The following is a 26,140-nucleotide window of genomic DNA, read 5'->3' as shown; positions in this document are numbered from 1 at the left end:
AGCCCCCCGCCTGTGTTAGGCCCTTCAGCTGCCAAGCCCCTCGCTGGTCCACCTCCCATGGTCACCATCCTGTCGGGTCGTCTCCTATGCTTCTCCTTCTCAATGGCGTCGGTCTGGGAGGGGAGGGGGGAATCTCCCTGTTTCTGCTGCCCTGGCAGCAGTCCGCTGCTCCTTGCCCCTCCAGAGTCTGCAACCCCTTGTGATACGCTGTCCACCACAGGCACTTCCATCTTGGGCACAGACCTCTGTGGTTGCAGGATTTAAAAATAACATCACTGTAGGCTCCTTGAAGAGGCCACTTAAAGCCTGTACAGAGCCTCCGACATCTGAACCAGGCTGAAGGGCCGTGCACAGCAGTACTGTGTCTCCACTACCCGCTCTTCCAGGTCTGCAGCACCTTAAAGCATATGTGAAACAGGGTTGTCAGAGTCAGGGCTGAGAGGATGAGAGGTGACTTAATGGAGGTGTATAAGATTATGAGGGGCATTGACAGGGTGGACCACCAGCGCTTTTTCCCCAGGGAGTCACTAGCAAGTGCCAGAGGATAAGGGAGATGTTAGAGGTCATTTTGTTTTAACACAGCACATTGGGTGCCTGGAATGCATGGTCGGGGTTGGTGGTGGTGGAGGCTGGTACAATGGGGACTCTAGATAGGCACCCGGATGTTGATACACACTATCAATGACTCCAAAGGCTGAGCGAGGAACTTTAATACACGTTAGATTACGGCTGGCCCAACTCCATGTGCTCGAACGAATGGAAGAGGGTAGGGAGACCAACCTTCAGGGCCAGGTCACAGGGTGGGGGGGAGGTTACAAGGGATTGAGGCGTCAGTGGGCGGGCCAGCCACTTATACACTGAACAAACAGTACATACATACCACCACAGACATAAGAAAAATAAAGGGTCATAGGTGTGAGGTAGGGAAAAAAATTTGATTGTTGTGGGCTGAAGGGCCTGTACTGTGCAGTAATGTTCTATGTTCTGTAATGTCATTTAATGTAAATCTTTTGTGTTTACCAGTTGCAGGCAGAAATTAAGAAACATCTCCACAACATGTTCACAGCCAGTCTGGAAATACCATTGGATGACGTGAGTATTTTCTTGGTAACAATATAGAGTCTGGGCTAACAGCGGTTTCTTTATTTTCCTACATACTTGCTGACAGGGTAGGAGCAATGTCAAAGCCATCATGTGCTACAAATTGAGAAGGTGGTGGTCAGCTGCCCATCTGGTAAATGTGCTCACCCCGTGGAGAAGGGAGTTCCAGCATTTGGGCCTAATGTTGTATTTCAAAGTCAGAAAGGAGTGTACCCTACAAAGGTGGGGGAGGGGGTTTGGTGGTGGTGTTCCTTGGTCCTCCTTGGGAGGATTTGTCAGGCCAGCTAGTTTAGTTTAGACATACAGCAAGGTAATAGGCCCTTTTGGCCCAATTACACCCGATTGACCTATGACCCCGGTCCGAATTTTTTGGAGGGTGGGAAGAAACCAGGGCCCCCAGGGAAAACCCATGCAGACACCAGGAGGACATACAAACCCTGGTCCTGATCGCTAAGCGTTGTGCTAACATTGCCCCCCCTAGGTAACACCTCTGCAGTGGCAGCCACAATCAGGGCTGAGCAAACTTTTACATTTTTTTAATTTAAATTTTTGTAAAAAATTTAGAGACAGTAACAGGTGCTATTGGACCACGAGCTCACACCAACCAATTACACCCATGTAACTAATTAACCTATGACCCCGTATATATTTCGAATGTGGGAGGAGACTGGAGCCCTGGAGGAAATCCACGTGGACACGGGGAGGATGTATGAATTTGGCGGGGCCCAGTTAGCGTGGTGATTAGCAAAACGCCATTATAGCACCCAGCAACTCGGGTTAGAAACCGCCACTGTCTGTAAGGAGTTTGGACCAATCCTGCCCATCCCACCATGTCTCAATTCTATGCTATCCCCCCCACCCCTGACCACCTTATGTTGGCCAGATTCAAGTATGGGTTCTCTCCTACTGTTATCAAACTCTTAAATGGACCCCTCATTGGGAAAGGATTATTCCCCTGCACTGTTTTATCTGCATTTTTCACTACAACATGCACAACATATTTTAACATTGCACCTTGCACTGTTCTGTAACTCTACACCCTGCACTGTGTTTTTGTAATATTACACCCTGCACTGTTTTTGTAACACTACACCTTGCACTGTTTTTGTAATATTACACCTTGCATGATATCTTGTAACACTACACCCTGCTCTGTGTTTTTGTAATATTACACTCTGGATGATATCTTGTAACACTACATGATGCACTGTTTTAGTAATTCTCCACTGCCTGCATGACATTTTTATAATATTACACCGTGTTTTTGTAATATTACACCAGGCACTTCGTAAATCCTAAGGGCTTCTGCAGGTATATTAAGAGCAAAAGGATAGTAAGTGACAGAATTGGTCCACTTGAAGGTGAGAGTACTTGGTGATAATTGGAGCCAGGATAGATGGGGAGGGGGGGGTCCTTAAATGGGTTTTTTGCACCTGTGTATATTTTGGAAACTGACACAGAGTCCAGGGAAGTGAGGTAATGGCACCCATACAGATTAAGAGGAGGTACTTGCTGTTTTAAAGTGAATAAAGGTGGATAAATCCCAAGGGTCTGACAAGGTATTCCCTTGGACCTTGAGGCTGGTATATTGGAATTGCAGGGCCCTGGCAGATATACTTAAAAAGTTCTTCACCGCAAGTGAGATGCCGGAGGATTGCCACCATGATATGAGCTCATATAATTTAAAAAGACTCCAAAAGTAACCCAGGAAATTATAGCCCAGTGAATCTGCCATCAGTAGTAGGTAAGTTATTGGAAGGTGTTCAAAGAGATCAGATATACAAATATTTGGATAGTTGGGGATGGATTAGAGATAGTAAATATGGTTTTGTGTGTGGTATTTAACAAATCTTATGGAGTTTTTCAAGGATGCTACCAGGAACGTTGATGAAGGAAAGGCTGTGGATGTTGTCTATATGGTCTATAGTAAGGCCTTTGTCAAGGACCCACAAAAGCAGGTTAAGTCAAGAAGGTTCAGTCCCTCAGTATTCATGGTGAGGTAGTAAATTGGATTCGATATTGGCTTTATGAGAGAAGCCAGAGATTGGTAGTGGATAATGGCTTCTCAGACTGGAGGCCTGTGACTAGTGGTGTGCCTCAGGGATCGGTGCTGGAACCATTGTTGTTTGTCATCTATATCAATGATTTAGAATGGATGATAATGCGGTAAATAGGATCAGCAGGTTTGCAGATGATTGGAGGTTTTGTGGACTATGTTTCTGTAACACAACTCCCTGCACAATGTTTCTGTGACACTATTCCCTGCACATTGTTTCCTAACACTACTCCCTGTTCCTGCACCGTTGTGTTCTTTCTCTCTTTATATTTTGATATTGCACTACCAGCTGTAGTTGGCCTGCCTGGATAGCAAGCAGATGGAGTTTTCCACTGTATTTCAGTATATTCTACGATAAACTATTCATTTCTACCCTCTTGTTTTTTTATATATATGTTCATGACTGTAAGCAAAAGCAGAGAACGTAATAAAGAGCTTGGGCATGAACTGACAGTGTGGAGGGACAGCGTGGATTTCAGGAAGATTTGGGTGGCCTGGTCAGTCAGTCAGTCAGTATGGTGAATGGAGTGTAATCCAGAGATCCTTGAGGGAAAGCCGGTGGGTGGTGAACAGGACAAGGCAGATATCCACTCAGTGGCAGGATATTGTATTAATGCGAGGAAGAAGAGGTCCTAGATGTTTGTCCACAGATTTTCAGATGCAGTAACAATACAGCAGCCTATTCCTCCAGGCCCCAGGCATCTCCTGCCCCAATTGCACAGGGTCTGTGGTCCCCACTCGAGTCTCGTCAAACCCCTCGGCCTCAAACAAATCTGGAGCAGAAGCGAATCTTCCTCAATGCCGAGGGGCTGCCTAAGAAGTGGAAAGATGCCAGAGTATAAGGAGGTTAATAAGGCAAGGAGGGTGCTAGATGAGACAAAGGTTGGAACAGCTAGGAGTTTCTACTCAAACCTTGTATAATGCTGGATCGACCATATGTGGAGTTCACAGGCAAGCGGGTGGTGCTGGATGGATTGCACTGGCCAGGCTGTAATCTGGAATGGAAAGTTGGGCCCAAGTGAAAAGATGGTGCAAGGCCAGTTTTTTTTTGGCAGCAAGCTACAGCCTTGCTTAGCACTTGACTGCAGGTAACTGGACATCTCCAAAAGCATGGTGTTGCCTGGACAACCTTGGTCCACCCTCTATCACACGCCTCCTGCTGTCCGCTGCACCCCTTCCCTGGTCTGCATCTTCAAAGGTTGAGGGGAATGCAAGGAGAATGGATGACAGAAATGGGGAAGATGATTGGCTCTGTGAGCTGGCAATGACTTGATGGACTGAATAGGCAGCTTTTAAGCAATGAGTAAAAGTGGAATTTATTTCTAGCACTTTGTTTTCATCCAAGCTAACAGAAGACTAAAATTGGGGTGGATAAAACTATGAGAAGCCTAGAGACGGGAGATGGAAAGGAGTTTCCCTGAGTTGAGGAATTAAAATTGGTGGGGGGAGGGGGGGCAGAGACTAGTGGTGAGAAGAGGAATATTATTTTCACCTGAGGAAAAGAGGATTTGGGGTGGGCTGGAAAATCACTGCCTGAAAGGGTGGTGAAGGTGGAAAGCCTGATCACATAGAACAGGGGTGGGCAACCTTTTACCATGCGTGGGCTGGATAGTGTGTCAGTGGTTGAACAATGGGCCCACACTGATGCTCCCATCAATTAAACAAATAAAGAAATAGATGGTGCATTTCAGGACAGGGACGACATCTTCAAATTTGGAAATGCACTAAAAATCACGAGTTAGTCATTCAAATGATGCAATTAAAAAAAAACAATAAAAGTCAAAAAGGAGAAAAATTAGTCACAATGAAAGAAAATAACTAACCCCAAAACAGAGAGGAGGGAGAGGGGGAGAACGTCACAGTGGAGAGGGGGGGAGAATGTCACAGTGGAGAGGGGGGGAGAATGTCACAGTGGAGAGAGGGGGAGAACGTCACAGTGGAGAGAGGGGGAGAACGTCACAGTGGAGAGAGGGGGAGAACGTCACAGTGGAGAGAGGGGGAGAACGTCACAGTGGAGAGAGGGGGAGAACGTCAGTGGAGAGAGGGGGAGAACGTCACAGTGGAGAGAGGGAGAGAACGTCACAGTGGAGAGAGGGAGAGAACGTCACAGTGGAGAGAGGGGGAGAACGTCACAGTGGAGAGAGGGGGAGAACGTCACAGTGGAGAGAGGGGGAGAACGTCACAGTGGAGAGAGGGGGAGAACGTCACAGTGGAGTGAGGGGAGAACGTCACAGTGGAGAGAGGGGGAGAACGTCACAGTGGAGAGAGGGGGAGAACGTCACAGTGGAGAGAGGGGGAGAACGTCACAGTGGAGAGAGGGGGAGAACGTCACAGTGGAGAGAGGGGGAGAACGTCACAGTGGAGAGAGGGGGAGAACGTCACAGTGGAGAGAGGGGGAGAACGTCACAGTGGAGAGAGGGGGAGAACGTCACAGTGGAGAGAGGGGGAGAACGTCACAGTGGAGAGAGGGGGAGAACGTCACAGTGGAGAGAGGGGTAGAACGTCACAGTAGAGAGGGGGAGAATGTCACAGTGGAGAGAGGGGGAGAACGTCACAGTGGAGAGAGGGGGGAGAACGTCACAGTGGAGAGAGGGGGAGAACGTCACAGTGGAGAGAGGGGGAGAGAACGTCACAGTGGAGAGAGGGGGAGAACGTCACAGTGGAGAGAGGGGGAGAACGTCACAGTGGAGAGAGGGGTAGAACGTCACAGTAGAGAGGGGGAGAACGTCACAGTGGAGAGAGGGGGAGAACGTCACAGTGGAGAGAGGGGGAGAACGTCACAGTGGAGAGAGGGGGAGAATGTCATAGTGGAGAGAGGGGGAGAGAACGTCACAGTGGAGAGAAGGGGAGAACGTCACAGTGGAGAGGGGGGGAGAACGTCACAGTGGAGAGAGGGGGAGAACATCACAGTGGGAGAGGGGGGTGGATGTTACACAAAGAGAGGGGGTGAAAGAGATAGAGGGGGATTTATACGCAGATAGGGGGAGAGGGCCGGCAGAGGGGTGTTTCCACAACAGAGAGGGGGGGTGTTTCCACCACAGCGAGGGGGGGGTGTTTCCACCACAGCGAGGGGGGGTGTTTCCACCACAGAGAAGGGGGGTGTATCCACAATAGAGGGTGGGGGGTGTATCCACAACAGATGTCAGGGTGGGTCTCCAATGCACCGAGAAGAGGAGCCGCGCACTAGAGTTGGGGAGCCTCACACCGAGCGGGGCAGCTGAGCGCAGATAAATTTGGATCTGGCCCGCGGGTCGAAAGGCTGCCCACCCTGACTTACAGCACAGTACAGACCTTTCAGCCCTCAGTGTTCTGCCATACTCAATAAACCTGCTCCAAAATAATTTAATCCTTTCCTCCCTCACACCCATAACCCACTATTTTTTGTACCCCCATTGTACGAGCCTCCACCATTACCCGAGCCTCCACCATTACCCCCAACAATACATCCCTGGTACCCAACAATCTCTGAGAAAAAAAACACCCCATTGGCATCTCCCCAAACTTTCCTCCACTCATCTTGAGCAGATGTCCTCTGGTATTTGCTATTGTTGTCCCAGGATAAAAGGTGTTGGCTGCCCACTCTATCCTCAGAATCCAAGAATCAGTCCCACAGAATCTTTTTTATTCAGCCACCCTCATCCTTTGTCACTTCAAAGAGAAAAGCCCCAGCTATGTTAACCTTTCTTCAAAAGCTGTTCTCCAATCCAGGAAACATCCTGGTAAAATCTCTGCGCCCTCTCCAGAGTATTTATATCCTTACTGTAATGAAGAGATGAGAACTGGACACAATAATCCAAGTGAGGTCCAACCAGAGCTTTATAGAGTGGCAACATTATCTCATGGCTCTTGAACTCAATGAAGGCCAGCACAGCATAAGTCTTCTTAACCACCCTCTCCACTTGTGCGGTTGTGATGCCCTGCAGCAGTAGTGAGCAGACACAAACTCAAAGACTGTACAACAGGCTTTATTTGACTAAAAGTCTCTGCTACAGTAGTGGCTGCGATGGTGGCTCCTGAGCGACTGGCTCAGGAGAGGCCGGCTCAGGACTATATCTTGGTCGGGTGATTGACAACCAGCTGGGTGGAGTTAGCCCCCAAGGGGTCTATTCAAATTGGCTGATTGACAGCTGGCCAGGTGAATTCTGTCCTCCGGTGGTCTTCCTGCAGGTACAGAGATTGCCCCCTGCAGTAGGGTAGTGGTGTATCTGTGGACCTGGACCCCAAGATCTCTCTGTTCCTCCATGCTGTTAAGAATCACATTTAAACAGCTGGCTGGGTTTGTACTTGAAGGGGCTACAGACCGAGTACTGGGGTCACACGGTGGAACTCTATTCCCACCTCACAGACACAGTAGGGATAAAAAAAAGTCTCCTGTTTTGTTAATCAACGACTCTACTTGTTGGAGAGGTTAATGGAGTAGATTCAGTTTTATAGGCAGTAAAGAAGCCTGAGAATTAAACAAATTCATATTGTTTAATTAAAAATACTCGAGGGCATAGGTTTAAGTTCAGGGAGGAAAGATTTTAAATGGGCACTCTCTTCAGAGAGGGAGGTGCGGATATAGGGAGCAAGCTGTCAGAGGAAGTGGTAGAGGCAGTGACAATTACAACCTTTAAAGAAGATATTTAGACCAGTCCACGATAAGGAAAGATGGAGAGGATTATGGGCCAAAAGCAGACAACTTGGTTGGCATGGATAAAATGAGCCAAAGGACCTGTTTGCATGCTGTGTCCAAGCCCTCCCAGTGTGACTGAATGTGCACCTCAGCATCCTAACCCCCTCCCACTCATGTTTGTGTCCCAGTGGACCGAGTCCACCTCAGAACACTTATATGTGGCTTAACAATATTTGCTTCTCTCACTGCAGGTGATTGTGCCTTTAATGACCTTTCTGGAGACTGAGTTTGCATACATGGATACAAACTTGGTACAAGAGAATTTTCAAAGGTAAATTCTTTTTTTTTTCTTTCTTTGGCTTGGCTTCGCGGACGAAGATTTATGGAGGGTTAATGACCACGTCAGCTGCAGGTTCGTTTGTGGCTGACAAGTCCGATGCGGAACAGGCAGACGCGGTTGCAGGGGAAAATTGGTTGGTTGGGGTTGGGTGTTGGGTTTTTTCTCCTTTGTCTTTTGTCAGTGAGGTGGGCTTTGCGGTCTTTTTCAAAGGAGGTTGCTGCCCGCCGAACTGTGAGGCGCCAAGATGCACGGTTTGAGGCGATATCAGCCCACTGGCGGTGGTCAATGTGGCAGGCACCAAGAGATTTCATTAGGCAGTCCTTGTACCTCTTCTTTGGTGCACCTCTGACATGATGGCCAGTGGAGAGCTCGCCATAGAACACGATCTTGGGAAGGCGATGGTCCTCCATTATGGAGACGTGACCTACCCAGCGCAGTTGGATCTTCATCGGCGTGGATTCGATGCTGTTGGCCTCTGCCATCTCGAGAACTTCGATGTTGGTGATGAAGTCACTCCAATGAATGTTGAGGATGGAGCGGAGACAACGCTGGTGGAAGCGTTCTAGGAGCCGTAGGAGGACCCATGATTCGGAGCCAAACAGGAGTGTGGGTATGACAACGGCTCTGTATACGCTAATCTTTGTGAGGTTTTTCAGTTGGTTGTTTTTCCAGACTCTTTTGTGTAGTCTTCCAAAGGCGCTATTTGCCTTGACAAGTATGTTGTCTATCTCGTTGTCGATCCTTGCATCCGATGAAATGGTGCAGCCAAGATAGGTAACCTGCTTATTGAGGGATGTGTAAATCTGAAATTAATAGACTGCAAGGAGTGTACAGATCTCTCAGTGAGACAAAGGCTCATTACACTGGATCAGTCAATCAGCGTATTCAAGGCAGATCAATGGATATTTATGATCTCCAGGAAATGAGATCTGAATGGCAAATGGTGTGTTTACCAGAGCCACTGCTTTTCAGCACCAGGGATCTGGGTTTGATCCTGACCTCTGCCGCCGTCTCCATACCAGACAAATGATGCAACCAGTCAGAATGCTCTCCAGGGTAAACCTGGAGAAATTTGCAAGCCTTTGGTGACGTACCAATTCTCCTCAAACTCCTAAATTAATATAGATGATGGTGAGCCTTCTTCTTGATTGCATCAACGGGAAGGCCCCAGGATAGATCTTCAGAGATGTTGACCACTCAGGAAGTTGGAACTTCTTACTCTCTCCACTGCTGACCCTCGACAAGGACTGGTTGGTGTTCTCCTGCCTTCCCCTTCCTGAAGTTCACAACCAGTTCCTTAGTTTTACCGACATTGAGTTTAAGGCCGTTGTTGTGACACCACCGAGCTGATCTACCTCACTCCAGTACGCTTCTTCGTCTGTGATTCTGCTGACAACTGCGATGTCATTGATAGATTTGTAGATGGCCTTTGAAATGTGCCCGGCCCTCGCAGCCATGGGGTTGGAGAGTAGAGTGGTGGGCTAAGCACACATCCTTGAGGTGTGCCCGTGTGGATTGTCAGTGAGGAGGAGACGTTGCTACCGATCCGGGCCGACTGTGGTCTTCAGATGAGGGAGTCAAAGATCCCAGCTGCAGAGAGAGGTGCAGGTTTTGAAGCTTGGTAACTAGGGCGTTGAAAGCTGAGCTGTAGTTGATGAAGGTATTGCTATAGGTCACTCTTAACCTTATTTCTGGAGCACAAGATTCCGAGGGGAATGACTGGATGAAGAGAGAGGTAAAGAGTGTAAAAGAAAGATGAGGAGGTGGAGTTTCAGGAATATAAGAGAAAGACCGAGAGAAAAAGAGAAAAAAGTTTGGCCAAGGGTAATTCCTGGAGAATGGACAGGTGAACAGAGCTGCGCCAAGATCCAATCTGCCATGATGCTATGGCAAAGCAGAGCAGACGACAGGGGGCCGGGTGGTCAAGCCCAATCTCATGTTCTTGACCTCAGCATTTTCCACCTCTGGATCGCTCCCTGGTGTTGTTGACGAGCTGATGATGTCTCTGACTGGAATCAGCTTCCCCATTCCGGGACTAGGAACGTTGTCTCTTCACCTTCAGAGACTAATGCGATGAGTGGTCATGTTGACCTGTGAGCACCCCTGAAAGGATCAGACACTCTAACCTGACTCCCCTGCAGATACAGAACACTTCCTGGTATACCCTCACTGAAAGCATAGGCCCCACCAAGAACTTTCTCACAGAGAGGGCCTTGTATTCAGGGAGCTCTGGGCCGCTCGTTGTCGGGATGTTTGATTTGCTCCATACTTTAGGTGCTTTTGTGCATTGGACTAGCGCCCTGATCTTTGGGTGGTGGGGAGGGAGATGATCCTGATGGATATTCACCACGTGGGGTTGGTCACTGTGCCCTGCCAGCCCAATGAGATAATGAAGAGGTCATGAGGCAGGGGGTTGTGGGCCACTGCCTGACAGAGTTGGGAGCAGATGTCACTGAGTTATACGACGTGGGAACAAGCCTTTCGGCCCAGAGTCCATGCTGGCCAATTCCCATCTGAGATAGTCCCATTTGCCTGCATTCATCCCACATCTATCAGGATATTTCCTGGATTGGAAAATGTCTTATGAGGCAAGGTTAGCAGAACTGGAGCTTTTTTCTTTGGAGCATAGAAGGATGAGAGGAGACTTGATAGAAGTCTACAAGATTATGAGAGGAATAGATAGGGTGGACGGCCAGCGGTGTTTCCCAGGGAGGGAATAGCAAACACCAGAGGAAATGTAGGGAGAGAAGTCAGGGGTAAGCTTTTTACACAGAGAGTTGTGGGGGCCTGAATGCCTTGCCAGGGTTAGTGGTGGAGGCTGGAACATTGGAGACATTTAAAAGACTCTTAGATAGGTACGTGGATTTAAGAAAAATAGAGGGTTATGGGGTAGGGAGAGTTTAGTATTTTTTAAGGAATCTATGGGTCAGAACAGCATTGAGGGCCAAAGGGCCTGTACTGTGCTGTAATATTCTGAGTTCTATCTTTCCCAACCTTTCTTTACCTGTTGAAATGTGTTTTTAACAATCAACCACTTCCTCTGGCCACTTACCCCACACGCCCACCAGCCTCTGTAGGGGAGAAAGTTTCCCCTTGGTCTCTTTTAAATCTCTCCCCCTCACCTGAAATTTACGGCCTCTGGCTTTAGACTCCCTACCTTGGGAAAAAGACCATTCACCTTATCTCTGTAAACTTCTGCTGGGAGAGCAGATGTGGAAATAATGTGCCCCCATTACGCCAGGTGAATACTCCCACGTGGGACTGTCTGTCTGCCATGATACAGACTGCCCAGCCCCTGCTACGGTCTCCAGTCTTGTCCGAACACCCGTCACCACAATGCTGTTGTCTGGAATAGCAGCCCACTCCAGGCAGGAAGCATCCGGTCCTGGCCAGACTGTTTCCCCGAAAGAGGGAAAGGTGGTGTCTCTGCTGTTGATGAAGAGTGACCTGCTCCCAGCCCAGCAGCGTCTCTCCATCCTTTCAGGGCTGCATCGACAGAGTCTGACCTCATCGTCCCGAGACTCCACTCAGGCCCGGCCTCAGTCTGGGCTTCCATGGAAACAGGTCGGAAGCTGTAGCAGAACAAGAAGGTCGAGCTTAGAAACAGGTGGCGGAGGGACCCCCTTCAAAGCTGCCTTCGTGATGTAACTTAGCTCCCTTGCTTCCTTTTGTAGTGTTAGTCATCAGGAAACAACTGCCTGCCAATGGCAATTAAGTTGTCAGCTTGTGCCTGGTTATTTGAACTGGTGGCAATTACTGTCAGCAGAAGATGACTTTGAACTTAAAACTCGAAAATCTGTAAACACTGGTTGAAGTAAAAACCCAGCAGGTCAAGTGCTGTCCTTTATATCTTCGGCTTGGCTTCGCGGACGAAGATTTATGGAGGGGTAAATGTCCACGTCAGCTGCAGGCTCGTTTGTGGCTGACAAGTCCGATGTGGGACAGGCAGATACGGTTGCAGCGGTTGCAGGGGAAAATTGGTTGGTTGGGGTTGGGTGTTGGGTTTTCCTCCTTTGTCTTTTGTCAGTGAGGTGGGCTCTGCGGTCTTTTTCAAAGGAGGTTGCTGCCCGCCGAACTGTGAGGCGCCAAGATGCACGGTTTGAGGCGATATCAGCCCACTGGCGGTGGTCAATGTGGCAGGCACCAAGAGATTTCATTAGGCAGTCCTTGTACCTCTTCTTTGGTGCACCTCTGACACGATGGCCAGTGGAGAGCTCGCCATATAACACGATCTTGGGGAGGCGATGGTCCTCCATTCTGGAGACGTGACCTACCCAGCGCAGTTGGATCTTCAACAGCGTGGATTCGATGCTGTCGGCCTCTGCCATCTCGAGAACTTCGATGTTGGTGATGAAGTCGCTCCAATGAATGTTGAGGATGGAGCGGAGACAACGCTGGTGGAAGCGTTCTAGGAGCCGTAGGTTTATATAGCAAAGGTAAAAAAATACATAACCAACGTTTCAGGCTTCAGCCCTCCATCAAGGTGTGGAAACATGTCGGCAGGCATCTGAACGAAAGAGTAAGGGGGGGAGGTGTTTTCGCAAAGGCAGGAGGTGATAGGTGGAGGAGGGAGGGAGGGGACAGCAGCGATCAAGGGGAAGAGGGACGGCTGGGGGGAAGGGAGGGAGGAGGACTAGGGAAGAGGAAGGAGGAGGGCAGGTTAACAGACCCGGAGAAGTCGATGTGAATGCCACCCGACTGACGAGTGCCCAGATGGAAAATTGGGTGTTGTTCCTTCCATTTGCGGGTGGTCTTGGTGGGATGGAATGCGAGGCCATGAATGTGTGTGAGTGTGAGAGAGAACTGAAATAGTTGGCTACTGGGAGATCTCTGTTACTGTAGTGGACGGATCGAAGGGGCTCAGCAAAGCAATCTCCCAATCTGCACCTGGTCTCTCCGATGTAGAGAAGGCCACACTGAGGCTGATTTCACTGGTGTGTTGGTACATTTGAAATATCTGGGAATTTGTTTGGGAGAGGGCAAGAGGTGGTGAGATTACAACTGATAAATAGTGTTAAACTGGGGACAAATTAGAAATTCGTTGCATTGCACCAATGTGTAAAACAGCTGCCTGTGTTGAACTAAAGAGTTGTTAGGCTTCTGATGGTAAGCTCGCACTGGGCAGGAGTCCTTGATGGGGAGGGAGGGTGTTTCCTGATGAAGGGTTATGTCGACTGTCTATTGCCTTTACAAATGCTCCCTGCCCCACTGAGTTCCTCCAGCGCTATGTGTCGTGCTGGAGTTTTCTAGCATTCACAGCCTCTCTTGTTTACCGCCCCCTTGGGTCTGCTGCCAGGCTACTCAGCTCCGTGACCTGGTGGGCCTGCCAAGGAAGGGCAACCAGTGCTGCAGGTCTGAACTCAAAACAGAGGCAGGTTTTATGGAAAGGGGGGAAACCGAGGATAGCACTAGATTAATTAACAGAATGGTATAAACAAGGAGGCTTACAACTGCCAAACTTTAAAAATTATTATAGAGCCGCACAATTAAGATACCTATCAGATTTTTATCAAACAAGGGAAAAGCCAGATTGGACTAGATTAGAACTAGATAAAATAGGGGAGAAGATACCGAACATATATTATATAAATGGGATGAAAAATTGGTACAACGTAGGAATTCTCCAGTATTACATCATCTGCTCAATATTTGGAAGAAGATTCATGTAGAAAGGAATAAAACAAATTACCAATTACCAAAACTAATACTGACGCAAAATCAGCTAATCCCTTTTACAATAGATAACCTTTCCTTTAGAGCAGGGGTGTCAAACTCAAATTCACGGAGGGCCAAAATTAAAAACTTGGACTAAATATTTATTGAAAATTTTCAACAACATCTGCATGATTTCTCTTCTTTCAACATATGTAATGTTAAACTTTAGGATATAACTTTAGGAGGATAATGTTACAGGTCAGGAGTAGGTAGCTCAAGTTCACCCTTTGCTTGACCTGAGGGAAACATATTTGGTCCCTGTGGAGATGTAGTCAGCATTCACAGGCTGTGTCCATTTTGGCCTGCATCAGGACTCAGCATTTCCTGCTCACTCCTCAGGCTCTAGGCCTCTATTCACCCTCGACCCACCATCCCTCTACCTGACCAGTCCTTTACCCAACCTCTACTCACCTCTCACTCCACTCGCTCTGGCTCTACCCACCCCATCCTATACACGCCCCTCTACTGCCTCTCCCCTCAACCTGTTCCTCCCTCTACCCGTCTCTCACCCTCTAATCACCCCTCCCCTACTCGCCCTGCCCCTCCCCTTTTACCTCTTCCCTATCCACCCCTCCTTCTACTCATCCATCCCTCTAACTGCCCCTCGCACCATCAACTTCCCCTGCCCATTACTCCTCACCTACACCCTCTGCCCACCCCTGCTTACCTACCCACTCAGGCCCAGCGCGCTGCTGATCAGCCTTTACGGACAGCCACCATCTCTCTCTTCACGTGCAGGGCCGAACCAGCCGTCCCTGGGGTCTGCACGGGTGCAAGCGCTGAAGGCCGTGGCAACCAGGAGAAGTGCGCTCGCGCTGTGGAAGGGCCGTCCGGAGCCAGTCGCGCGGGGCTCGCGCTGCCCGGGGGCCGTGCGCAGCCTGCCATGCTCGTCGCGCTGACAGGAAATCACAGGCGCTCGCCCATCCGCCGCACCGCTCGACAGGTGGGAGAAGTGACTGGTTGTGCGGGGAGCCTTCCAACTGCCTTGCCAGCTGATGACATCGACAGACTTCTCGTGTTACAATGGGGAAGGATGTGCAATGAAGGGGGAGGATGGTGGGGGTGACATTACCAAAAAACAGCATCGGCTCTCACTGCAGGGCGGGCCACCTCTAATACATTTTTGAAATGATCTTGCAGGCCAAATATAATTATATCGCGGGCCAAATTTGGCCCGCGGGCCAGAGTTTGACATGTGTGCTTTAGAGAATGGGAGAAAAAAGGGATCAAAAGAATAGAAAATTGCTTTACGGGAAATAAATTATTAACCTTTGAACAAATGAAGGATAAATATAATATAACTCACGATACAGTGTTGGCATACTACCAACTGAAATCCTACTTGAAGGACAAATTGGGAAGCAGTCTGAAGTTACCAGAGGGAAGTAATTTTGAATATGTGATTACAGACACAATGATAATCAAAAAATTTATAACAAACATGTATATTAAACTACAAGAAAAGGAGAATGAGGAAACAAATGGTAAAACTAAACAAAAATGGGAACAAGATCTAAATATAAAGATGAAGAAGGAAACATGGGAGAAGTTATGCTCAGGAACTATGAGAAACACAATAAATACGAGGTTACGTATGATACTATATAACTGGATACACAGGCTATACATTACACCTCAAAAGTTAAATAAATGGGACCCAACAGTATCTGACAGATGTTTTCGCTGTAAAACGGAAATGGGAACAACAATTCATGCAATCTGGACATGTGAGAAAGTGAAAAGATTTTGGGAAGATCTAAACCAGATATTAAATAAAATCACAAAAAGCAATATACCAAAAAACCCAGAGATCTTCCTCCTAAGTAACATAAAAAACAAAGAATTTGGACTTGATTTGGATGGTGCACAAAAAAGATTTGTTATGATAGCCCTAGCTGTAGCAAAAAAATGTATTATGTCAGCCTGGAAATTAGAAGATAACTTGAGAATACAACAATGGTATATAGAAATGAATAAATGTATTCCATTAGAAAAAATAACATATAATTTAAGAAATAATATTACAATATTTGAACAAATATGGGAGCCATTGGTGCCTGCCACATTGACCACCGCCTGTGGGCTGATATCGCCTCAAACCGTGCATCTTGGCGCCTCACAGTTCGGCGGGCAGCAACCTCCTTTGAAGAAGACCGCAGAGCCCACCTCACTGACAAAAGGCAAAGGAGGAAAAACCCAACACCCAACCCCAACCAACCAATTTTCCCCTGCAACCGCTGCAACCGTGTCTGCCTGTCCCGCATCGGACTTGTCAGCTACAAACGAGCCTGCAGCTGACGTGGACATTTACCCCCTCCATAAATCTTCGTCCGCGAAGCCAAGCCAAAGAAAGAAGACATGAAACACAATAGAGAAAACCTACCGGGGACATCTACCACCTAAAATGACAGAAGGAGAAGAGAATGAAAAAAACTGACTCAGTGGAATTTCTTGTTTATTTTTATTGAGTGACAACATTGTTTGATGGGTTTAATGTATCTTAGATTCTGAACTTTAAATGAATGGGAGGGGAGGTAGGGAGGGTGGGATGGGAGGAGAGAGGTGGGGGAGAAAACGACACTGTATATATTTGAAAAGGAAAATGTATCTTGATCAATGTGGTTTATAGTGTGAAAAATAAAAAATTTTAAAAAAAACAGAGGCAGGTCAGGCAGGGTCTGTGGAAAGAGAAATGGAGATGGTGGTTTAGATCCAGGAACCTCCGTTAGAACCAGGAAAGGGAGAGGCTGCGTTAAACGAGAAAGTCTGCAGATGCTGGGCTGGAGAAACTCAGCAGGTCGCGTAGCATCCAAAGGAAGTAAGGGGCGACCAATGTTTCAGGCCTGGGCCCTTCATAAGAACCAAACCCAGTAACAGAGATGTATCACTACACATTGGACAGCCTTTAATTCTGAGTTTCTGTAGCACATTCGTGTACTGCAATAGAGAGAGTGAGTTAGTTTTCTGTGGGGTGGGGGAAGGATGGGTAGAACAACAGGAATATACCCGACAGGGTGTCACTAAATGGATTAAAGGGGTAAGTGTCTGTGTAATGAGTTAGAAATGGAAATACCTCAGTGGATCAGACTATACAAATAGAACTGAGTGAACACAGGGTCAGTCAGAAAAGGCCAGTTTTTCTGCAGATTGAGCTGCCTAAAGTTGGGGATTTTGAAATCCAGTTCAAAACCCTGAAACGTGGCCAGGGGACAGAAGGTGACATAACGTTCCTCAGCTTATGTTGGGGCTTGTCATAACAGCACGGAAGGTCATGACCAGAAGGTAGGATAGAGCATGGAATCGATCGGCAATGGGAGGCTCGTGCGGATGAGCTGCTCTGTCTGTGCTTGGTTTCTCCACATCGGATGCAGTACAGAAGATTGGAAGAAGCGCAGATACATTGCTTCTTCGCTCAGAAGGGGCTGTTTGGGTCCTTGGATAGTGGGAAGGGAAGAGGTGACTCCTCACTTCTGGCTGGACGATAGGAAGTGCTCAGTAGGAGTCGTGAAGGGAGGACTCCCTGTGAACTGCTGAGAACAAAGAGGAGGGGAAGATGTGTCTGATGGGGGAGGTCTTGTCATTGGCAGAGATTGAGAGGGATCATCCTATGAACGAGAAGGTTGTCGGGATGGAAGAAGGACCAAAGGAATTGCATTCTTGCCCTGCCTTGAAGAAGGGATGAGAGCAGAGGTCTGAGAAATACTGACGTCAGGGTGGAGGGAAGTCTATAGTGCAGGAAGGTGTTTGAGTGGGGGAATGTTGCCAGTGTGAAGCAGGAGAATGGAACAGAGGCATGATGGAACTATTTCTCTCCACAGATGTGTGTAAGTGCTCCCAGTATTTATTGTTTTAATGGAGAATCAAAAAATGCAGATGCTGGAGAGACTCAGTGGATCAGGCAGCGTCCACAGAGAGAAATGGTCACTAGTTGGGACCCTGGATTGAGGCTAAAATAAAATCAAATGGGGATGTGATATTACATATGTGAAAGGGGAAGAAACTTGTTTTGTCCTTAGGTCTGTCTCTGTGTTTGGGCATGTGTGTGTGTGCACGCGCATGTGTGGAGGTGCGGGTGTCGAGCTGTGTGTGTGTGTGTGTGTGTCAGTGTGTGTGTGCCTGTGTGGATATGTGTGTGTGTTGGTGGGTGTGGGCGTGTGTGGAGATATGTGCGTGTTGGGATGTGTGTGTGGAGGTGTGTGCATGGAGGTGTATGTGGAGGGGTGTGTGTCAGTGTGTGTGTATGTGTGTGTGTGTGGAGGTATGTGTGTGTGAGAGAGAGGGTTCATGTCTGTGCAAGTGATCAGTGCGGGTGTGGGAGTGTGAAAGGGGGGAAGGGGTTTGTCAGTGTGTCTAGATCCGATAGGTCAGTATTAAGAGCTGTCACCTGGTCACGCCCATAGAGATCATGACGTTTCAAGGGCAGCTGCCAGTTCCTGCGATGGTGGCTTTACGAGGAGGTGCAGTGACCTCTCCTGTCAGTCCTTCCTCTTGTGGGCCTGGGTAGTTTCCCTTGTACAAACCTTCCTCCTCCTCCTCCTCATCTCTTCATCTGCAAGTGGAAGCCCAGTTTTGAAGACATTCTTGGTGTAAAATCTGCCCACCCCCTGACCAGTTTTACACGAGAACCTCATGAGAGCACTTGCCCACTGCCCAGGCATCAAATGATAACCCAAGAGGCATTGAGTCACATCACTTCCACCCGTAATTCCTGAGATCTTAATATTGCAATTTTTTCCTCCACCGGCCGATCCTCGGCAGTGTTTTGATGAAAGAATTTCCGATTTCCCTTTGCTCTCAGTGACATTCCAAGTTAATCAAGGCCCGAACCCTAGAATTGAGAGGCCTAGATGACAACTTTGGGCCTTACCTGAATCCAGACCGATACCGGTTTCACGTCGTCCACAGTAGTTTTGACTTGCATTTTTCTCACAGCCTTCTAGGTTTCCTCTGGACACACATAATTGATGTCATCACCTTAACGTCACATCAGAGTGTCTTTTCTCAGGGACTCTACTCAAGAGTGAACTGCACGTTGCAGGTAAGGTTTATCGAGTGACAGGCAGCAGGTGCGATGATGTGAGGACTGGCATGGGATGCAAAGGCTTCATCTGTTGGGGTAGAATGCGCACACCCTTTCTATAGCTGGATGCTGACGAGACCGCACTTGGAGTACCAAACGCAACTCTGGCCACCCTGCTAGAGGGAAGATATCATTACGCCGGTAGCAACACAGGAAAGATATCACGAAAATGAGCAGGCTGGATGAGCTGAGGCTTCATCCCACCTTGGGAGCACACTCTGGGGGTGCTGTTACCCTGGGAATGGGATTTCATTCTGTCCATCACGCACTTCCCTCTGAGAGTGTGATGCTATAGAGTCACTTTGTATTCAATTTCTGAAGGTACCAGCTCATTCCCAGAGGTTTATTATCCTGTGTGTGATGACGTTCTCTCATGTTCCAACTTTCCTCCCTCGAATTGGAATCCACTCCTTGGTCAGTGACTTGCCCAGATCGACCTTGTGCGGTTTTATCTGCACCGTGCAGTCCCACCACATATCCTCAGCCACAGGTTCTTGCTCCCTGTGATGCAGTGAATGAACTGAGCCTCAGCCAGTGAAAGGGCTGGAGTCCGTGGTTTTCCTCAATGTCCAGTTGGAGTTCTGCAGCAGGGAAACGGCCCTTTGGCCCCACTTATCCATGCCGACCAAACTCATCCCATTGGCCTGCAGTCTGCCATATCCCTCTAAGTTATTTCTCTCCATGAATCTTTCGGACCTTACAATAGTTTCCACCACTACCATTTCCTCTGGCAGCTCATTCGATTTATCCACCACCCTCTGGGTGAAGAAGAAGACTTTAAATTTTTCCCCACCCACCATAAATCTATACCCTCTTGTCTTAAGGCCTTTTCATGGGGGAGAAAAGAGTGAGTGTAGAGGAGGGTATTATCCGCCTCTACCTTGCTCCACTTACCTCCATGAGTGTGGCATGTCCGTATTCGATGCGCCTCAAGCGATCCTCCCCGACCCTAGTTTCAGGGCCGAGGGTAAGGCCCTACCAGGGATCTATGAACGGGGAACCATTTGAACGGCTCCAAAAGGGTGGCTGATAACATCGTCAGCCCGCGACCGAGGGGCCACCACCCTGACTGCTGCTGGGCACAGATGGTCTGGTGGCATTGGTGTCTCACTCAGCAACCCCCTCAAACTGCTCAGAAACCCCCCCCCCCCCCCCACCACCACCACTGCTCAGCCTGCTCAACACCCCACCCCCACCTCCCTGGCCAAACACCAGAGCTGTCAAGCACAGCCCCCGGGCAGCCTGCCTCAATGAGCAGACATCCACGAAAGTTTAAATTTTTCGTTGAGGAAAGATCTTGCACATTGAGCAACTTTGGCGTTTCGGACACTTTGCCGAGCAATGGCCAACTTCGTTACCCATAATCTCCTGCACTGATGGAACCGTTGGTTGGCACCAGTAGCCACGCTTCCTGAAGGCTGCATCAATGTCCCAGCTGTCTCCAGGCTGAAAGGGGACATCAGGACAGGCTTTTCTGGCCTGCATGAAAAACCTTTTCATTCAGCTTTATCCGGCCTCCATGTAGAGGCTGACTACGAAAAGGCCTTTAGAGTTTACCCCTACCCTGGGTAAATAACTATTTATTTTTATAAACCTCTATGTTTCCCCTTCCCCTCAGCCTCCTTCTCTCCAGGGAGATCAGTCCCAGCTTCTCCTTATAACTGCTCATTCTCGTGAACCTGCATTGTTTCCAGCGTACGTTTCTTCTCACAGGGTAACCAAAACTGCGGATAGTACTCCAGGGTGGTTTCTTCAGTGTCAAGTCGGAAGTGTGGTAGAATGCTCCCCACTTGCCTGGATGTGAACAGCTTCATTGGGAAGATCGGCACCATGGAGACAGAGCACGCCACAGGATGGACACCCCACCCCCCACCCCACCGCACAGGAACAGCAGCTTGTGCCGTCTATGGGGCGCCCTGCGGCAACTCACTGAGACTCCTTCGACAGCACCTTCTAAACCCACCACCTCCTCCAGAAGGACAAGGGGGAGGGAGGGGGGGTGGTGAGGACACCTCCGCCTGGAAGTTGCCTCTGAGCTGCACAGCGTCCCATCTGAAAATATCTCACTGTTCCTTCACTGGATCAGAGTCTCCCTCCCTAACCACATTGTGGATGTCACCCCACACCTTGAAGACTGGAGCAGCTCGAGGAGGCAACCACGGGGCAATTAGGGATGGTAATTAAACACTGGTTCTAGCCCACAAAGCCCATAGCCCTTGAATGAATAACAATAATTATGCAAAATGAATAACATTGCACACTAATTATCTGAAATTATCATCAGAAAAATCTTAACCTTTTTGTTAAATATAAGATGGGTTTATCTCAGCTCCCAGGCCTTGACGCCAAATGGTAATTGGGATGAAGGAGTTCATTGCTTATCCATGGGATGTGGGGATCTGGTCACAGCAGCGGGTAGTCCACACACTAATGACCGGCTCCACGAACCTCTGCAAGCTATGTGCCCAGGGCACAGGCAAGTGAAGAGTGGATGAACAGGCAAACAGCTCTCAGTTCCCCGAGCATATTGACGCCTGCAGTTGTCTTGGCAACACTTCAACACCATTTGACAGAGCAGCGGTCACAGGGAGCCGTGGTTACTGATTCTGAGTTGCTTTCTTTCAGCATCTGTTGAATTTATTCCACGCTGAAGGGAACGGTCTGTCGCTGGACAAACTCCAGACTGCCAGCTTTGAGGTGAGTTACAGGATCCTCGTCTGCCATCCCGGGATATACGGTGGAGATGTCCCTCTGTGAAAAACCAGGGGCCTCGACTGGAAGTTCCTACAGTGCGCAAGCCCTGCTGTTCCAGTAGAATAAGAATCCAGTGGTTTTCCATGAGAGAAATAATTTCCACACTTAGTTTGCTACACGTGAGCCTCCAGATCCAGGGTCTATATGTGGGCCCATTCACCATTCATTGGGGGAGCTAAGAGTGTGGAGGGAGAGGGCGAGAGTGACCATGAGAGTTTTTGGAAATTGATCTCTTGGTGGACCTTTCCAGAAGTCTCACTGAATACCATCTGCTCCCAAAGGATAAAGGTCTTATCCATCCCACATGGCTGCATCATGGTCTGGAATTTGGGACAACCAATACCCCTTGAGCGTAAAGCCCTGTAACAGGTAGTGGACACAGCGCAGGACATCACATCGAGAACGCCACCATCGGAGACCAGCAGTGATCATCAAGGATCCGCACCACCCAGCACATGCTCTGTGTTTACTGCCGCAAGACTCTCACCACCAGGTTCAGGAACAACTGCTCCCCCTCCACCATCAGACTCCTCAACGACAAACTCAATCAGGGACTCACTTAAGGACTTTTACTTGTGCACTTTATTGATTTTCTTTTGTTCTCTCTGTATTGCACAGTTTGTTTACAAGTGCACATCGTGTACATTTTCTTTGCACTACCAATTCTGCCTGACCCACAGGAAAAAGAATCTCAGAATTGTATGTGATGTATGTACCTTGACAATAAATCTGAAATCTATACACTGCAGTGCTGGGCCACTACAACCCAGAGGTCACGAATTGCATTTCTAATTGGCAGATAACTAACAATTACCAACCATGCAGTCACATATATGCAGGTGTCTCCTGCTTCATGACCACGTTGAAAGAAGCAGGACGTGCGCTGGGTTTTGACGGCTGAAAGGGCTTTATCTTTGGCCCTGTAGGACTGTAGATATGGCAAAATCAGCGAGTGAGAACAGTTTATTGTAATACCGATCCGCATGGATCTCCATTCTCACAGCAGACGCAACACGAATGGACTTCGACACATTATTCAGTTGCTCAGAGATAGAGGCCACGGACAATACTGTCCCCTATCCTGTTCCATAGCTCAGTAACATCGTTATGCATCCCGTGTTCCTTGATTCAGTTACTTTCTGCCTTAGACCCCGTTTCCACTGTCCTCTTCCCACCTGTGATTCATGCCCCTGAGGATGAGTTATGTCTCATGCCTAAACCAGCACAGCCAGGGCGAACTGGTTTTTGGATTGTTGCCTGCTGGTATTCAGACATTCCCAGTACTTGACCCCTCGAGATTATTCCATGTCCTTCCCTCCTGTCTGAGACCCACGGATCAGAAGTCTTCCACGTGTCTCTAGGGTCCACTACATGAAGACTGGTCCAAAGTCCTGCATTAAAGCCTATTTTTGATCCGGCTTATAATTTGGTTCAGATGCAGCCCATCCCCATGGAACAGCTCCCCCTTCCCATCAATGGGGTCTTTGACCATGAATCGGAACCCATTTCTCTATGTCATTCTTTGAGCTCCAGCTCTCTCGCCTATTTACCCTATGCCAATGTGCAGAGATTGTAACTTGGGCAATAATCCGAGCTGCTCACAATTCCTCAGCAAGCCTAATTCTACTAACCTGAAATTCTTAAGGTGGAAAAGCCCCACTGGATCCCAACTCTAGATTTCTGATTTATTGTCAGAGTATGTACACAGCATCACATAAAACCCCGAGATTCCTTTTCCTGCAGGCGAGGCAGAATTGCCACTTATTAGTAGTACAAAACAAAATAGACTCAATGTGCACATGTAAACAAATTAAAGACCTGTAAACAAAATGACTGAGCAATGCAGAGGAAAAACATTTTTAAAATATCAGGTGCACAAGTAAGAGTCCTTATATGAGTTCCTGATTGAGTTTGTCATCGAGGAGTCTGATGGTGGAGGGGTAGCAGCTGTTCCTGAACCTGGTGTGTGAGTCTTGTGGCACCAACACCTCTTTTCTGATGGCAGCAACGAGAACAGAGCGTGTACTGGGCAGCGTGGATCCTCGATGATCACTTCTGCTCCCCGATGGCAGCGCTCCCTGTAGATGTTCTTGATGGTGGGGAGGGTTTTGCCTGCGATGGCCTGGGCTGTGTCCACTACCTTTTGCAGGACTTTACACTCAGGGGTATTGATGTCCCCACACCAAACCATGATGCAGCCGGTCAGCACACTTCTCACCACACAGGGTTTACGATACCAAATCTCCATAAACTCCTGAGGAAGTAGAGACGTGGGCGTACTTTCTTCACAATGCTATTAGTGTGTTGGGTCCAGGAAAGATCCTCTGAGATTGTGGCAGTGAAGTAGAATTCACTGTCTGTGTTCGGATGGCTGGCTCCTCCCTCACCTACCTCTGGTTTTTCCACCATTATCTCAGATTCACCTCGAGGACTATTGTATCTACCGGCCATTGATTGTACACTATTAAAAGCCTGTTTGTACTCCTCTCTTGTCTCTGAGTCGCGTAACAATAGTGACTCCCAAGAACATGTTTAACTTGGGGTAACTGGGGTTGAGATGCCTGCCTACTACTGGCATTTTGCTCACTGCCGCACTTTGCTGTAACCCTTCTTTATTCCAGGCTCTTGAGGCTCATTTGAATCTGAACGCAGCAAGCAGTCGCCAACTGATTCAGAAGTATTTTGCCAAGAAACTCCAGCAGCAGGTCAGAGTGTAGAATGCCTTTTTCAATCCAACACTGACTGATGTGAGAAATGTGCGGCAGATGTAGCAGATATTAGCACCTCCAGCTGAGAGCAGAGTTTGAAATGTGCCCACAGAGTAGTACTCGGTGACTGAACGTAGTCTGCTGGAGGAACTCAACACCTCGAGCAGCATCAAAGGCGGCGCTGTTAACGTGGCAGTGACCCACAACGCTGTTACAGCGCCGGCTACCCGGGTTTGAATCCAGCGCCATCTGTAAAGAGTTTGTACGTTCTCCCCGTGACCTGCGTGAGTTTTCCCCTGGGGTGGGGGGGCTCCGGTTTCATGCCACCCTCCAAAAATGTATGGGCTTGGCAGGTTAAGTGGGTAGCATGGATTTCAATGGGCATCATTAACATTTATAGGCAGAGAGTGGGAGGATTGAGCTAGTGGAGTTGTTCTAGTGAACCAGGATTTGAAGGGCTGACATGGCCTCTTTCCACACCATAAACGGTTATATGCTTAAAAATGGTCAATAAAAATTAAAAGTCAGTGGGAGGAAAAAGGACAGTCGATGTTTTGAGCCAAACCAGTGTTCTTGTTAATCAGTAGGGTCCATGGAAGTTCACAGTAAAATCTCCAGCTGAGTATGCCTGATACAAATTCATTGTTGGCATGAAAGGTGCTTAATTAGCAAATCTCTCGGACGGTCTGTGCATTTGTAACAACTCCGAGCTTCTAAGATCCAGGACAGGCAGAAGAGAGAAGGAAGTGGAGTTGCTAGGAATCTCGGCAAAGGAGAGGAGGCAGGCGTTGAAGTGATCCAGAAAAGTGCTGGAGAAACTCAGCTTCCATAAGAAGTAAAGGGTGGTCAACGCTTCAGGCCTGGGCCCTTCGCTGTGTGACCATGATCAATGGCCTACATGTTCTTGGATAGGAGAGGTTTGGCCTGAATGCAGGCACACAGAGAGTGGTGGGAACCTGGTCTGCATTGCTGGGGGTGGTGGTGGGGGCTGGGACAATAGGGCCATTTAAGAGCGTATGGATGTAAGAAAATTAAGGGGTTGTGGGTGTGAGGGAGGGAAGGTTAGATTGTTATGGAGTAGGTTTACATAGGTCAGCACAACATCATGGGCTGTAGGACCTGTTCGGTGCTGCAATGTTCTATGGGAAGAAAATCAAGACAGTCTATAGACATCGTGGTTGAACTGAGAACACAAAGCTGGAGAAACTCAGCAGGACCAAACTGTGTCCTTTATACAGCAAAGATATTATGTAACCAAAGTTTTGGGCTTGAGCCCTTCATCAAACTATGACCAAGGTACCTTGATGAAAGGCTCAAGCCCAAAATGTTGATTATGTATCTTTATCCTTGCTGTATAAAGAACACTCAGTACCTCTTCAGTGGATTGCAGTATGGTAGTCTTCAACTGATCCCAGAGGGTTTCAGGGGACGGGTCCGTGAGGCGGGTTGCAACGTCGAGCTTTGCTTTGAGGTTTGCCTAGAAGTTTCCTCTCGCTTCGTCTGACTGCAGTTTTCCAACATTGAACCTCTTTCTGGGGGCTTTATTGTTCCTGGGCTTTGGCTTGAAGTGAAGGTTGAGCTTGCAGCGAACCAGCCGGTGGTCAGTGTGGCATTCCGCGCTAGGCATGACCCTGGTGTGGAGCACATCTTGTTTGTCACTTTCTCGCACCAGGATGTAGTCCAGGAGGTGCCAGTGTTTGGATCGGGGATGCATCCAGGTGGTCTTAAGGCTGTCCCTCTGCTGAAAAAGGGTGTTTGTAATGACAAGCCG

General features: G+C 48.4%; 1 protein-coding gene across 1 annotated transcript in view; it reads left to right on the top strand.

Moving 5' to 3' along the window:
• unc13d (unc-13 homolog D (C. elegans)) overlaps nucleotides 1-26,140 on the top strand; it is a 147,178-nt gene that overhangs the window by 107,470 nt on the left and 13,568 nt on the right. The window contains exons 25-29 of the mRNA XM_069923281.1: nucleotides 1,024-1,092; nucleotides 8,024-8,103; nucleotides 18,760-18,865; nucleotides 21,533-21,604; nucleotides 24,283-24,366. Of these exons, the coding sequence (XP_069779382.1) occupies nucleotides 1,024-1,092; nucleotides 8,024-8,103; nucleotides 18,760-18,865; nucleotides 21,533-21,604; nucleotides 24,283-24,366 (411 nt within the window). The remainder of the gene's footprint in view (nucleotides 1-1,023; nucleotides 1,093-8,023; nucleotides 8,104-18,759; nucleotides 18,866-21,532; nucleotides 21,605-24,282; nucleotides 24,367-26,140) is intronic.

The sequence above is a fragment of the Narcine bancroftii genome, chromosome 3, assembly GCF_036971445.1.
Source record: "Narcine bancroftii isolate sNarBan1 chromosome 3, sNarBan1.hap1, whole genome shotgun sequence".
NCBI lineage: Eukaryota > Metazoa > Chordata > Chondrichthyes > Torpediniformes > Narcinidae > Narcine > Narcine bancroftii.
This window is presented reverse-complemented; position numbering and strand designations above follow the sequence as displayed.